Source organism: Oryzias latipes, chromosome 23, assembly GCF_002234675.1.
Source record: "Oryzias latipes chromosome 23, ASM223467v1".
NCBI lineage: Eukaryota > Metazoa > Chordata > Actinopteri > Beloniformes > Adrianichthyidae > Oryzias > Oryzias latipes.
Genome location: NC_019881.2, coordinates 14926833 through 14941511, shown reverse-complemented (window position 1 = coordinate 14941511; position 14679 = coordinate 14926833). Strand labels below are relative to the sequence as shown.

General features: G+C 37.4%; 1 protein-coding gene across 2 annotated transcripts in view; it reads left to right on the top strand.

Moving 5' to 3' along the window:
• Window positions 1-14679, top strand: part of plxna4 (plexin A4) — a 231814-nt gene that overhangs the window by 161069 nt on the left and 56066 nt on the right. For both annotated transcript variants that reach the window (XM_023952327.1, XM_023952326.1), the window contains exons 6-9: window positions 2523-2646; window positions 5591-5744; window positions 7167-7266; window positions 7871-7985. In XM_023952327.1, coding sequence (XP_023808095.1) covers window positions 2523-2646; window positions 5591-5744; window positions 7167-7266; window positions 7871-7985 — 493 coding nt within the window. The remainder of the gene's footprint in view (window positions 1-2522; window positions 2647-5590; window positions 5745-7166; window positions 7267-7870; window positions 7986-14679) is intronic.

Below are 14679 nucleotides of genomic sequence, written 5' to 3'. Positions count from 1 at the left end.
TCATTTAGAAAATATCAACAAAGGCTGCGAGTTATGAAAAATACCATTAAATAAATGAGTATTTCTTTGAGGGGCATCTGCCTATACACATTTGATGCTTTTTATGACCATTGATGGAATCTAAAGGCATTAGTCATTTAAAATGGCTATATGCATATGCTTTTTTTATTAGATTCTATTAATTATATAGTCTGTTATATCTATGTTGAGTTGTCTTTTATGAACTGAATATTTCACAGAAATCAATCAAAGGCATGCAAGTATGCACTAAAACTAAATACCGGAGGGTTGAATAAATCATGTTTCCAGTCCTTCAATGTTTTAGTGATGATTGAGTATCTTTCAGATAAGTTTTACTGAGATACCTTGCACATTCACATCAACATTGAAGTGAGAATAACTTTTATGGTCAGATGATTGTTTTTGTTTTTTTTTACAAAACATGGTAGACACATTTAAAAAGTATTACACACTTTAACCAACCACGCTGGTATTGCATGTTACACTTTGGCTACCCCCAAACTGAAAAATAATTTTTTTATTTTCTTTAAAATCAATTGTGAAACCCAAAGTAGGAAACGTTGTCGATCTGTTGTGTCAAGGTTAGTGATTTGCACAGAGAGAACCCAATACAAACTTTAAGTGTTAGCAAAAAACTTCTTAGTGGCTACCTACATTAATTAATCATTTGTGTTTATAAAATTGTTTCACAAATTTTGATTTCAATGTCTATTTTATATGCATTTCTGATATATTAATGAGTATTTTTATACACGTTGAGTCAAAACTTGAAACCTTTTATACCTTCAGTGTTTTCACATATACAGTATGTGTGTGGGACTTTTCTGTTCAGTGTGGTAGCCTGGGGCTCCATATATGATGTGGTCTTATTAAATCACTGCTAGAAAAGGAGGCACAGACACCAGAGATAGGAAGCACAAAGAACGTGAAGCGATTAAACCCCTACTCAGACCGGCTTAGCAAGGAAAGCTTTACGGGAAGCCAACAATAGTTGCATTCCTTCTAATCTTCCTTCTTTTTTTTCTCTTTCTTCCACTTTCTCTCCTGTGCTCTTTACCCTGTCTTCCTGTTCTCTTTCTCTGTCAAATAGATTATGTCTTTTCTTTATGCCTGTCTGCTCTGCAGCGCATTAGGCTGCTTAACTTTACAATACTTGTGTCAGGTCAAAACCAGCCCTCCTTCAATCTCTGGAGTTCAGGAGAAAAAACTGTCTTTCTGTGCACAGAATTACTGTTTTTTTTAGGTGTCAACCTCCCTAAATAGTCTTTTTCCTTCTAGTAGTTAATGTCAACCTTCTTTTTTCCTTTTTAAATGTGAGTTTTCAAAGAAATATAAGGCTCTGTGTTGAATTGGCAGCTTGTTAAGTTTGCAACTTTTTTCTCTTAAGCTATGGCAGACCGAGCATGTGTGTCCTTTCACGAACACACAACGCGGTTTTTGAATGCGCTTTTAACATATGGTCTTCACATTGATTTGTAGCTATTCGATAGTAGCTTATGTACTTACAGTAGGTGGTGCAAAATTTTGAAGCAGTGCAAATCTCACTCCAGGCTTTTTTTTTCCACAGCTCTTTTCTGATAGATGAAAGAATTTGTGTCATAGAATTCTGGCCGAGCACAAATCACAATTATTAATTTCTCCTCCATGATCAACTTTCAAATGGTTGCCAGTTCCATGCATTAAAGAGGACTCTACCCATATGTCACTACCAAAGCCAAGTCCCGGATTAGTCTAAAGTCAATTGGTCTAACTTGCAACGTGCACTCAATGGCAGTGGGTTTTGTATGTAGAGTAGCTTTATTATCATTATATTGGCATGTATTTATCACCCCTCTGAAAAAATTCCTTTAGATTATGTCTTCTGAAACATATTTGTACAGCTTTACTTTGTAAACTTTTTAGGAATGAATGGAAGCTCTTATTCCACCTTACCTACAGAACCATTTAGATCTTCCAGCCAGAAGGAATCACTCATCAGTCTGCCAGTGACTAGTTTTCAGAACAAGAGTCATGAAATTCCCCCTCTTGTACAATAGCTGAGCGCCTCTTTCTTCCAAGCTTAAGTGTTATAGTGGACTAGACCACCTGGTCTGGGAGTAGAAGAGAAGGGGTTTCTGTCCCACCTTACCACCATCCACATCCCACCTGCATTTAGGCATCACCACTGAATTCCATCCATTAAGAATACTCCACAAAGTCTAGTCTAATAAGCCAGGTTCACTTCCACATATAGAGCAACCATTGTATTAAATAAAACTGCTTCAGCTCCTGTACTGACTGGGCTTTCATTCATGGACCGCTGAAGCTGGTGCTCTGCCAGAGCAGAAACATGATAAGTGTTTATAAAACCACTAGTTTGGGAGTGTTGGGATATTCTCTTTTCCCCAGATAAAACAGGTGAAAAAGAGTCTGCCCTGATCGAGTTGCTCTGTGCATGCATATGTGTGTATCTGACATCTCTGAATAACACCCTTCTTCTGATCTTTCCCTTTTTCTTTCAGGTGTGCCAGAAAGGAGAAATGTGAGCGATCATCAGAACCACGGCGCTTTGCTTCAGATATCAAGCAATGTGTGCGTCTCAGTGTCCACCCGAACAATATATCTGTGTCCCAATTTAGTGTCACGGTAAGTTGGAATCAAACATTAAAAGTATATACTGGAAGTACTTCTGGTATTGGTTTTTTCTATTTGAAATTTTTAAAATAAAGGATTTCTTTTTTACTCTGGCTTCCAACTCGGGAGACAAAATTTGATTTGGTTTTTATTTGTGGTAATTCAACATATTGTTGTTTGATGTTAAAAAATGATTTTCAAGACGCAAATAAGCATTTGGTTCAGTGGAGCCAATTTGCAGTAAACAGTGAGGATGACTGAATGTGTTGCAAGTGAGAAATCTTGTCTGGCCGATTTACAGCATCACACTCTCACACTCTCATATTTTGTAATACGATGTAATTATGCTCCGAGCACTAATGAGTACACAGTGTTGACTTTATAATCCTGCTTTATGTCATTTTACTGCCTGCCAGGGTGCGTCCTCTCAACTCGACCTGACAATGTCCAGCCCTAACCTACGGAAACATTTCAACAAAATGTCAACCACTGTAAACAGTGTATACTTTAGTTCAGTGTTTATTATGTTTATTGGAACAGGATTTTTTTATTCTGCTTTTTGCCATGTGAGAGAATGAATTTTATACACATATATCACTGCAGGGACTGGAGAAATGCCAACTCAGACAGCTGTTCTTGAATTTTTTTTGAAATAATTTTATGTGGGAGAATATTTACTTTAATACACAAGTTTTATTTCATTTCTATCTTTGTAGATTTTCTGCATCAAATTTAAAAAAATTGAAAGTAAAAAACGTAAAATTTAGAAGGTGTTACATTTGCTGTTGTTAAACACCTCGTCATAATCTTCTGTATGACATATTTCCAATCACAACAAAACTGGGCTTGAATCCAGAAACAAAAACATTTAATAAATAAATTTTAACAGGACATAAACTGTGGAGAAACACGTTTCTCATTATTAAACTTGATTCATGTTGATTATGCCTGCAGCACATTGTGCCAAAACAAACAGCCTCCAGTTTTTTTTTTTTGCTTTGATGTTTTCCAAGTATATGATAAAGTGAACAAACTCATGCTGACAATAATTTGTTTACATAAAAAATGGCAATTGCATCACTTTCACCCACACAGGTATCATGGCTGAGTATTTGTCTATTAGTCATTTATTTTAAAATTTCACTTAATTTCCGTAATGTTTTAAGGACCAAAAAAAAGTGTTTTAGCTGCCCTTTTCCGACTTTGAGCCCCTGCCCCTCTAAAGTCCAGTGCACGAGTCAGTTCCAGGGTAACAGTATGACACACACACTGGGAATGTGACATGCACATGCATGTGACAGGCTCTCTTGAACGTGCTTTTAGCATACGGTGTTCACACTGAACTGTCGCAATCTGATATTAAAGTACTAGCGCTTGTTCTGAAATGTCAAAGCGGTGCAAATCTCGCTCCAGGCTTTTTCTTTTCCAGCTCTATTCCGATAAATGAAAGACTTGGTGTCATGGGGTTCCAGCCGGGCACAAACCGCATTTATTAATTTATCCTTCTTGATCAATCAACGGTCAGCATATCCGTGTTTTGAAAAATGTGTCACTACCAAAACCGAGTCCCTGATTGGTCAAAGTTTAACTGGTTGAACTTTTGACGTGCGTTCAATGGCCGTGTTTTGTACAAAGAGCCTGAAAATTAACTTAAAAGCTTGCAATAGCAATGTGCAAACGGAAAGATCGTGAACATGGAAGCATGTAACTAGCGTAAACATTTGTTTACACGACTTTTCTTTGGAAAGTGTTGCTCAAATGCACATTTCGAGCCTAGAGAAGTATTTTTTTTTCCAGGTGTACACGTGATGTTTTACAAATTTCAAGAGAGTGCCTTTATGTCTAAGACTGTATGGGCATTTTTATTTTCATGGGAATATCAGAGACCTGCATGCAGCTCCTCTGCGGATAGATACATTCAGGACCACTGTAAATGCGATTAAGCAAACTTCTTTCCTATAAAGCCAAAATTCTGTAAAAGTTAGGCAATAAATAAAGGAAAATGTACAAGGTAGAAGAGAAAGAAGCTAAGGAATCAGTTTTGTGTGATCTTGTGTAGCTGTGTCTGTCCCTATCGCTTTCTTTTCATTAAATAGCAATATAAAAACAGTGCAGGTCAGCCCTTCTTTGTCGCTGAGGCAGCTTTCAGTAACATTTCCAAGTGTACTACTGGCCCAAATCGATGTATAAACCAAGGCCTCTCTGCAGACACAGTTTTCCATCAGTATGTATATTTTGGTCTTGACCCTACTTCCTTCCCATCAAACCTCCTCCTCTTTAATCCAAGGACAGCCTCTTTTTCTTTTTCCCTTTCTACATCACCTAAGGCCAATTCTCCTCAGGTGCCAAGACAGCTTACGCAGCATTTTTGAATAAAGAGGAGGATTTGCATTTCTTATTTCCTGAGGAGTCCTTTTTACCATGGCTGTTGAACAGTTTTTATGGCTGTGCTTTTTACCTGTCCTTCATTGTTCACTGCATCATGCACAAACATCAGTCCTCCTGGTAGATTGTGCTTCATAAGGGTCTAACTAGAAGCAGGTGCATAACTCTTTTAACAATGCTTTTTATTTTATTTTAGCCAGTTTAAGAAATGATGTGTTTAATCAGGTGATTATGTGTGACATTCCTCTAGCCATTGATGTACAAACGGTATATTTTCATAAGTTAATTTCTGTTTTCACAAGCAGGGCAAACATTGCAAATTTGTGTACATTACAGTCGAAGGTTGTCTGGATTTGGGATATTTTAGGATATTACAAATCTTTGACTTTCTTCTTAAACACCTGGACTTGGACGCACTTTTAGCATACAGTGTTCTGAGCCCGGTGTGAACGTTGCATCAGTCTTACCACTTCCCTAAACTTTTTTAATGTCATTTTGCTGGTTTTTGAGTCGATCTATGTTGGACTTGATATATGGTTGTGAATTTATAAACATTTTTTCTTTTTGACAGCTGGTACTGGAAGCCCATAATGTCCCCGAGCTCTCAGCTGGTGTCAACTGTACCTTTCAAAACCTTGCTGAGATGAACGGATTGGTGGAAGGAAACCGGATCAAGTGTTACAGCCCAGCTGAAAGAGAAATGCCTCGGATTATCGTTGACAAAGGTAAGAAGTCGTCCAGTATAATCAGACAAAGCTCACATTTTACATTAATAAAATAAAGAATTCTGAAGTAAAAACATGTCTTAACACTTCCACAGTGTTGCTCAAAATGCAAGGTTTTCTGCAAAGCAAACATTTATTTTGATGTCCCTGAAAAATGCTTTTTTTGTAAACTTTATTTTTGTTGCCATTAGCAACAAGCCTTAAAGCAATGCCTTAGGAGGTCTTCACTTATAAATAAACATAAGTCATTAGTTTGTTGTAGAATTTCTATACCCTCATTCCTTATAGTGGTGGGATCCAATATCATAACCACCTAAAAATGTCAAAATCCTATCAACAGTCACCTTGGAAACTCATGGGTATGTGACATAGTCACAGACAGATTGTATGAATACATGTAGAACTGAAGGGAATTCTGAAAGTGCTTTGACAGAAAAAAACTATTTGTTCATCTGTTTGACATGTTAGTCGCATGTAAAGCTGCTAATGCCGCAGTCCTGTAAACATCCATATGTAAACAATCACATATGAAGCAAATCGAGCTCTGCAGCACCGCCGCCTCGTTAGATTTCAGTCTTTGGAAAGATCACACGGATTTCTTGTTTTAGGTGAAGAAAATGTCATCACATTTCTATTTGTTGATCTTCCGTTTATATTAGTACTCATATCTTCGTTAAAAGTGAGAAAAGGATAAATTGCAGACAAAGTGAAGGGAAGGAAGCAAGGATATAGTGAGCAGGCTTCAATGTAACATTTAGGTGGCCTAATTAGGACAGAGCTGTTGTCAGTGGTCCTTTACAGTGATTGATGAATGATTCCTTCTTTGTTGGAAAGATGGAAAAAGACACGGGGGAGGAGGCGTGACAGTGTTGAAGGAAGTGCAGAAACCTGTGTATAGACATAGTGAGTATGAGAGAAGGATGTATAGAGAGCAGTTACATATCTGGATATGGTGTTGAATTAAACATGAACTTCATTAGTGCCAGACAAAAGGACACAACAAATAATGGGCACAGTCTCATACACACACAGACCTGCACACAAATACACATAACTGCTGTTTCATCTTTTTTTCCTTTTACCTTGTCAAATACACTCTCAAAGACATTTCAAGGGGGGATATTGTGGATCCCAGGGGAGAGCTGTCTGCATCAACTTTTGTTTCTTGTACAGCTGGAGGGACAGGGAGACTTGACCTAAAAAAAATGCTTCACCACTTTGCTTCCCTTTCAAGATTTTGTCTTGCTATTGCAACAAGCCATGGACCTGTGGCGTCTCACAGTTTTCTTTAATATGGCCAAGCAGTACAAATCCATATTCAGGAATTAAATGGAAATCTAAGCATGAAAACCGAAAAAGTTTATCTGGAAATTCTTTCTGACTCTACTCTTATTAACTCTGACTGTGATCTCTTTTCTGCAGGTGACCACCAGATTGTGCAGCTCTTTCTCAAGTCTAAAGAGACCGGATTGGCATTTGCAAATACCAGTTTTGTTTTCTACAACTGCAGTGTGCACAAATCGTAAGTTCACGTTTGTAAAACTGTACGGCTATGTCTGATATACTTGTTTTGTACCAATTTCATGCTAGAAATATATAAAATAGGTTCCAGGAATGTAAAGGGCTGCAACATTTGCAGTCAGGTTGTGTCTCTCCCTTGACACTTTTTGTTGGAACTTGCCTGCAGATATCTTGTCTAAATTCAAAATTTTCATGTTGATGAAAGCCTGCCTTGGATTTTAAAATGTTCCAATGGACACTTAAAGTCCCACTCCCATCATATTTTGATTTATTTTAAAATTGTTCTAGGACATTGTTTTGCAGAGCAGCAGTAATTCATTAAAAATTACAATCTCTCCCACTTGCTTACAGCCACTCACAACCCCAACCTAACATTGGATACACTTTCTCATTCATTTGAATGAGAAGGTGTGTCCAAACATTTGGTCTGTACTGTATATCCTCCATCGTGAAGTAAATGCCACAGGAACAAACACCAAAAACACTATTTTCATTGGAGATGGGTCTTTAAAGAATTGGACATGTTAAGCTGTTTTCTTGTATGTATCTGTTTTTGTTGAATATTTATCAAAAAGTGGGTCATTCCTCTGCTTTTTCATGGTTAGGTGTGTGTCATGTGTGAGCAGTCCCTACCAGTGCCACTGGTGTAAGTACAGGCACGTCTGCACCCACGATCCTAGCACATGTTCCTTCCAGGAAGGGCGGGTCAAGAACCCTGAGGTGAGCCTCTCACAAATCTTTCGTTTTTTTTCTTTTGTGATGCACTTTTGTGTTCAGTTTTTAGTAGTCTTATAACCCTTATTTCATTCATAGATGAAAGACACGTAAAAATAAGCTCTTTATGTAAAAATTCCCCATTTTAATGCAGTACATGTCCAGTCAGTCAGTTTGCACAGAGCCAGCTGAGTTTGAATACTTTGTGAAATAAATGGAAGGGAACTGTTTGGCAGTGTTGGACTAATAGCTATCATTTGAGATTTCACATGCAAAGACTTGTGTTTAAAGCACAGAGACACCTTTCAGCAGCATTGCTTCCATCTGGCATGAGTCTCCTGGCATGTCTTGTTCTTGACTGCACATCAAAGGGCAGTGGAAGCTAATAAAACTGAGTCATTTCCATATGCCCATCCCTATTCCCTGTGACAGCTTAGTCTTTGTGAATTATCAATAATATTGGCAGCCAGTTCTATTCCCGTCGAAGCAGAGCCCACTGTAATTAGGCTGCTCTGCTGCAGAGGACAAGCCACTTACTGAAAGGGGTATATTCCGTAAGAGTCTTCAAGCCCGGCATAAGAAAGGAATCTGCTCTGATTTTGTTCCTGCCAGAAGCCTTCAAGGAAAAGCAGGAGGTCATGGGTTAGGGATATGCACATGGGATTTGGTCTTCTGGGCATTGTATGCCTGGTCATCTGCAAATCCACTCTGTGAAGTGGAGGTGTGTGTGGTTACCTGTAGTATTACTCTACTACACTTCTAATTCTCTCAGATTTTCTAGGGGGAAGGTTTAACGGAAAGTTATTGGTCTGTTAATCCTACCCCGAGGTGAGCTGTGATGAAGATCACCGGTGATCGTGTTTGGGCTGGCGGACGTCACACAACAGGAACAGTCTGCTGTCAATTGTTTTGTTCCACCAGATCTCCCCCCTTGAGCCATTCGGTTTGCACAAACCACATTATTTTCTTTTTTTCGCCATGTCTGTTATCTCCTTGAACCATCTGCTTACCTAAGCCTAAACAGGAATCTTTGCAGGGATACTTTGTCAATTAGTCCAGATGCTGGTAGTCAATATTTACTCAGGATAATAATGTACAAATCCTTTATTGTTTGTTCCTCACTCCAAAAAACACAACAAAGAAGGGTTTTGTACAATGTTATTAGCCTTTCTTGACATGCTGTTTTAGGCAAAAGCAGGTGTTATGCAGGCTTAATTACTTTTAATTTGCTTTTAATTAACCCCCTAAATCCAGGGTCACGCATTTTTCATCCAAATTTTTTGATCCACTTTTAAATTAGTAGTTTAGACACGCACATGTAGGCTTAAGAACTCACCACCCAGAGGATCACTCCTAAATTTCACAAAAGGAAACAAGTCAACTTTATCAAAAGAGACGGCCTCTTCCAGCTGCAGACTTTTGTATACTATTACAATTAAGGGATTTCAGGCTCAGTAATCCTTTAGCTCTATGTTAATGATTGAGGCCGGCAAAATCTCTCTACTGTTTGAGCATATCGTTAGTATGCACTGCAGGGTGGAGTTACAGCCGGCCGTGAACCTTCAGCTGATACCTTTTTATAAATGCCAGTAGTGATGTGGGCAGAGGGATCAGACACTTTTCTGTTGGCACATTAACCATGGTCATGTTCCTGTTTGCCCTCCACACATCTCAAGGACTTAAGAGCTCTGTTTTATTGTTGAAAACAATGAATGCAGCACCACTGCCTTTTTTTTTGTTTTTTTTCAAGAGAGACAGTAGTTGTTTTTCACACCAGTCATTCTCATATGAATGGATTGTGCTTGTTTATTTGACAGTGTTTGCTTACCTGCACACTGAGCTCTCCCTCAGACTGCAGCAGCACCTTTAAAGCACAAACATAGTTTCTCCATAAGAAACTGATGAAACTGAAGATACTTCCTGTTCTCTTTGTGTGATGAAAACCACAGGAGGATATTTCCCTTTCTTCTACTGCTGTCTGCAACACAGCACGTTCATATCCTGAACTGCTGCCAAACCCTCTCCTAATATATTCAGCTGGTAGGCAGATTCCAAAAACACAAATATTAATGTGACTGAATACAAATCACTATATCCCAACTCCTATTGGACTGCCATTCCATTGCTTTATTTACTTTTTATTGTCCTGTGGTGATCAATGCTGAGTAGTTTATTTAACACAAACACATTGATCAACCGTTCCGTATAATTCTATTAAATAGGCTAAATGTCAATGGTAATGGCTTATGTTAGACAGGAAATGGTGGTTAGACTTCTTTTGGTTTGATTCAAATCAAGTCATGCCTTACTGCTGACGATGTGTGGATTATTTTCAGTAAGATGAAGTGGATTCTGAATACTTTAAAGACGTGGAAAAAAATCTGGTAAAATTGCAAATTCAACGTGATATAAACATGAAGCACTTAAAAAACGTTTTTGTTTAAATGGGGAAAATTACAATCCATACAATACTTTTTTTTCAATGGATACAGACTAACAGGAGCTTTTTAAAACATTTTTTCTGTTATAGAAAATTTTAATTTCTATGGAGCCCTTCTGGTTTATCTTGCCCACAAGAAAGTAAGTCATGCACACCAGTCGACCAAAACGGGTGTATCTCCTACACTGAAACAAACCACATGACTTTAGAACTTAAGTGAGGTTCAGGGCTAACATTATGGTGATGCCAAGCAAGCAAAGTGTTTAGTTTTTTCGTACTTCTCTCTCTCTCTCTCTCTCGCTCTCTCTCAATCTATGTATATATATATTTGGAAAACTTTAAAGGGAATAAAAAGTTGGAAAAATATAGGCGGAGCAGCAACAGGGAGGTGAAGGGAGAGAACAAAAACTGGAGAGTCATTGCCCCAGGCTCATTTAGATATGATAAAATAGACTGGAAAGTGCTTGCTAACCACACTGCATTTGTGTGCGTGCATGTGTGAGATGTGTGTAAAAACTTTAGCTGCTCTTCATCTTCACACCTTGCACTGCGATATTTATGGGCTTTCTCTCGCCATCATCCCCCTCCTCCCATCTTACCTTCAAGCTATGCCAAGGGCTTTTACATTCACTGTTCCCATTCTGCGTCCTACTCTCTGTCACTTTTCTATCTCCACCCTTCACACCTCCCACCAGCCTCTAATTATCCGATCTAAGTGGGTCCCCATAAAAATACAGGACTCAGAGAGAAGTGGGAAGTAGAGAATCACTGGGAGGTTTAAAAAAATGAGAGGGGTCAGTGAATGTGTATGGGATGATCCACACAGGACACCTTTAAAGAGGGATTATTGTAAAAAATAAGTCATGAACAAAAAAAAAATGATAATTATGCAGCAAAAAAGAATTTGTTTTATCAAACACCAAGGCTTTAACTGTGGTTATAATGAGTCATGCAATTCACAAGTGCTATTACTTCTTTTTGGCCTTTCAGTTCAGTTTCTTACTGCACTGTCACTGACGTACATTCACAAGCTCACTGACAAGCACACATAAAATAAATTATATAGGTCAGAAAGCTTGTTTGTTAACCATAAAAGAATATTTTTGAGTGAACTGAAACTGCACATAGAGACATGGGTTCCGTACTAGATTTGGTTGTTATAATTTACACGTATGACATAAAAAATATAGGAAATTAAATGGTATGTAATATCTTTTAGACACCTATTTGGTAAGGCACGTTTATTTGTGTAGCACATTCTATGTATGAAGACAATTCAAAGTTCTTTGCATAAAACAATTAAAAGAGACATCTAAAAGAAAAATTAAAGGAGTGATCATTAAAGTAAAAAATATAAAGAACATCAAGAAGAACAGAATTTCTCTGTAAAAAATAAGTAAAAAATTCTTAAAATTGGAAATATTTTCTTTAAATAGACAAAAAATCTGACAATAGGGTAAGAAAAATGACCAAGAACTTAAAAGTCTATCCTCTGGCTGACAGGCAGCCATTATAAAGACCTCAGAACTGGACTGATGTGGTCTAAATGTTGTGGTGCTTGTGAGAACCCGAGCTGCAGAGTTCTGAATAAGCAGCAGCTTCCTGTTTGATTTTTTGGTTCTTGGTCTGGTAAAAACACTGTTACAGTATTCAAGTTGATTAAAGATGAATGAATGCATAAACTAGATCTTTAATCCTTAAGATGATAGTCTGATTTTTGCGACTGCCTTATTAATGTGTTTGTCAAAATCAAGGTCATTTCGCAAAATAGAAGGTAAAGCCTAATACATGAACATTGCAGCATTTATTTATATAACATTTGTGTTTGTTTGAAGTATCTCCTTTTATTAAAACAAGTAGTGTTGAGAATCACAATAGATGATAATTATCTGCTTTAAAGCAGTGTGGAGGCATTTGTTTATGTACGTGCCAAAAAACACAAATAATTTGCAAGTCATGCCTATAGATTTTGTGGATAAGAATAAAAACTCTTAAGGGCAGCTTTATTTAATTTCCTTGCAAATATAATTATTGAAATAATGCAATTGTTTTTTATCACAATATTGCAAAATACTAAATGCCCTTTGTTTTGAGTTTAGCTTCAAACTCATGCAGCCTCATTTATCTTTCAATAACGGATTTAGGTTATCCTGCTATCGTATGCCAAATGCTGGAATGGCTTTATTTGAAACTGATGTTTTACATCATATTGTAATTTTTTTTATACTGTCTTCACAAAAAAAAACATGACTTGCAAAAAGCTATTTAATACCTAACAACAAAAGTCAGTAAATTATTTTGTCTTCCTAATTTTGTGGTCCCTATGACAAAGTTTTTTGCCAGTATTTGTCCAAATTTGTATTTATTAAAGTCTATAATCTTTATAGCTAATTTTAACTTAAAAGATTAGAGTCTTGGCATGCACATTCTGTCAGTGAAGAGTGTAAAAACTGTCACCTCATTATCATCTGTGTCCCAAAAACCAGCATTTAGATTTATGGTCCTAATTGTAGAAGTGTATTAAAAGGAAGAGATGTGATTAATAACGGAGTTTATCTCTCTTTGCTCTCCCACTCATTTTCATTTTCCAAATATGACCCCCTCATTTCCTGAAAAATTAGATTTGAAAGCACAAACACTGGTGCGCCACCACCTTCCTCTCCTCTAGCAATGAGCTAACTGACTCCCTCTGCATGTCATTTATCTATAATGACTGTGAATAGTGTCACGGTGCATTCTCCTCTCACCCCGTTACTATCCAGTCACTCACTCAGCCTAACCCAATCAAGTAGCTTTTAATGAACTTCAAACAAGTGTTATCACTCAGTTCGTTTGTTCTGCTTCGCCCCCCAATCTGTGAGGGGGCTCACCTTATCGGCTGTCCTTCTTTCAGCTCCTTTCCTCTTCTGTCTTTCACATCCCAAAGCTGTTATTGTCACATACACCTTTTAGTAATTATTCTTCCTTTTCTGTCATTTCTTTCTATGTTTTTGTCTATTTTCCTGTCTCTTTGCATACCATTTAACCCAAACAAAGCATTTCGCTAACTCCTCAAAGACATAGAATTATCATTACTTTCACTTCTCTCCTCAAATAATTGTCTTATATATTTATCGTTTTTTATTCCCTTTTTATTGTCTTCTTCATCTTTTTCTAAGAACTCCTCACTTGTTTTCTTTTCATTCTTCAAGTTACTCATAGGTGATCTATAAATACTCTGCCTCTAAATTAATTGGCTGTTCAGTTTATATTACCATATGATTATGCATGGATCCTGGCAAAATGAGGGTTTGTCTGAGTCTTTTCTGTATGTGTCATTTATTTTTAGTCTATTTACTTATTAATCAAAATTCAGCCAAATCTAATATAATAATATTTATCAAACAGAGCCCTTAAAATTGACTTGGCATATGATAAAGGCCATCCGCCTTGATCAAATTAGCTTTCAACATCTAAAAAATAAGACCAATTGCCCTCAGAAAAATAGAGAAAAATTATAAGATGGTCTGTTCAGATTGTTCAAAGGTGTTTGGATCGTAGAACTTGAGTCGACAAGAATTCTTATTGGCATATCTTGTTTTATAATACAAATACAAATGTTGACACATTCTGTGATCAACTTTTTGTGGTGCCAAAATGCATCTGCTAAAACCTATTTAAAAGATGTTTCTGTATGAGACTAAGCATAAACAACCATGTGTACAAAGCTAGATTCACACCGCCCTCGACAACGTTTAAGCTTCCAATGAAAAGTCTATGTAAACGCTTCTATCAGTGCGGTCTGGCCTTTGGTGTCCAAAACTCTCGCTCGTGACAATGCAAGTTCTAAGACCGTTTTTGGGATCCACATACAAAATGCACAGCCATTAAGCGCATGTTGAAAGTTAAACTTTTTATCCATCTTAGATTATGGAGGCCTTTTATATATGAGTCCTACAGCTCAATGTTTGAGTAAGATTGACTCTGTGTATCATCCTGCTTTGAGGTTTGTAACAAACTGTAAGACCTGAACTCATCATTGCAAACTGTACTCTCGAGTGGGATGGTCTTCTCTGTCCACTGGGAGATTCAAACACTGGTGCATTTTTATTTACAAATCTCTTCTTGGACTTTTACCTTCCTACATATGCAGCTTGATCTAGCTGAGGACTGTAGAATCAAATGGACTGCGTTCCAGTGACCATCTGTTTCTTGATGATCCATTTGCCTGTACTGACCTGGGAAAAAGTCTTTTGTCTTTTCTGCCCCTTTCACATGGAA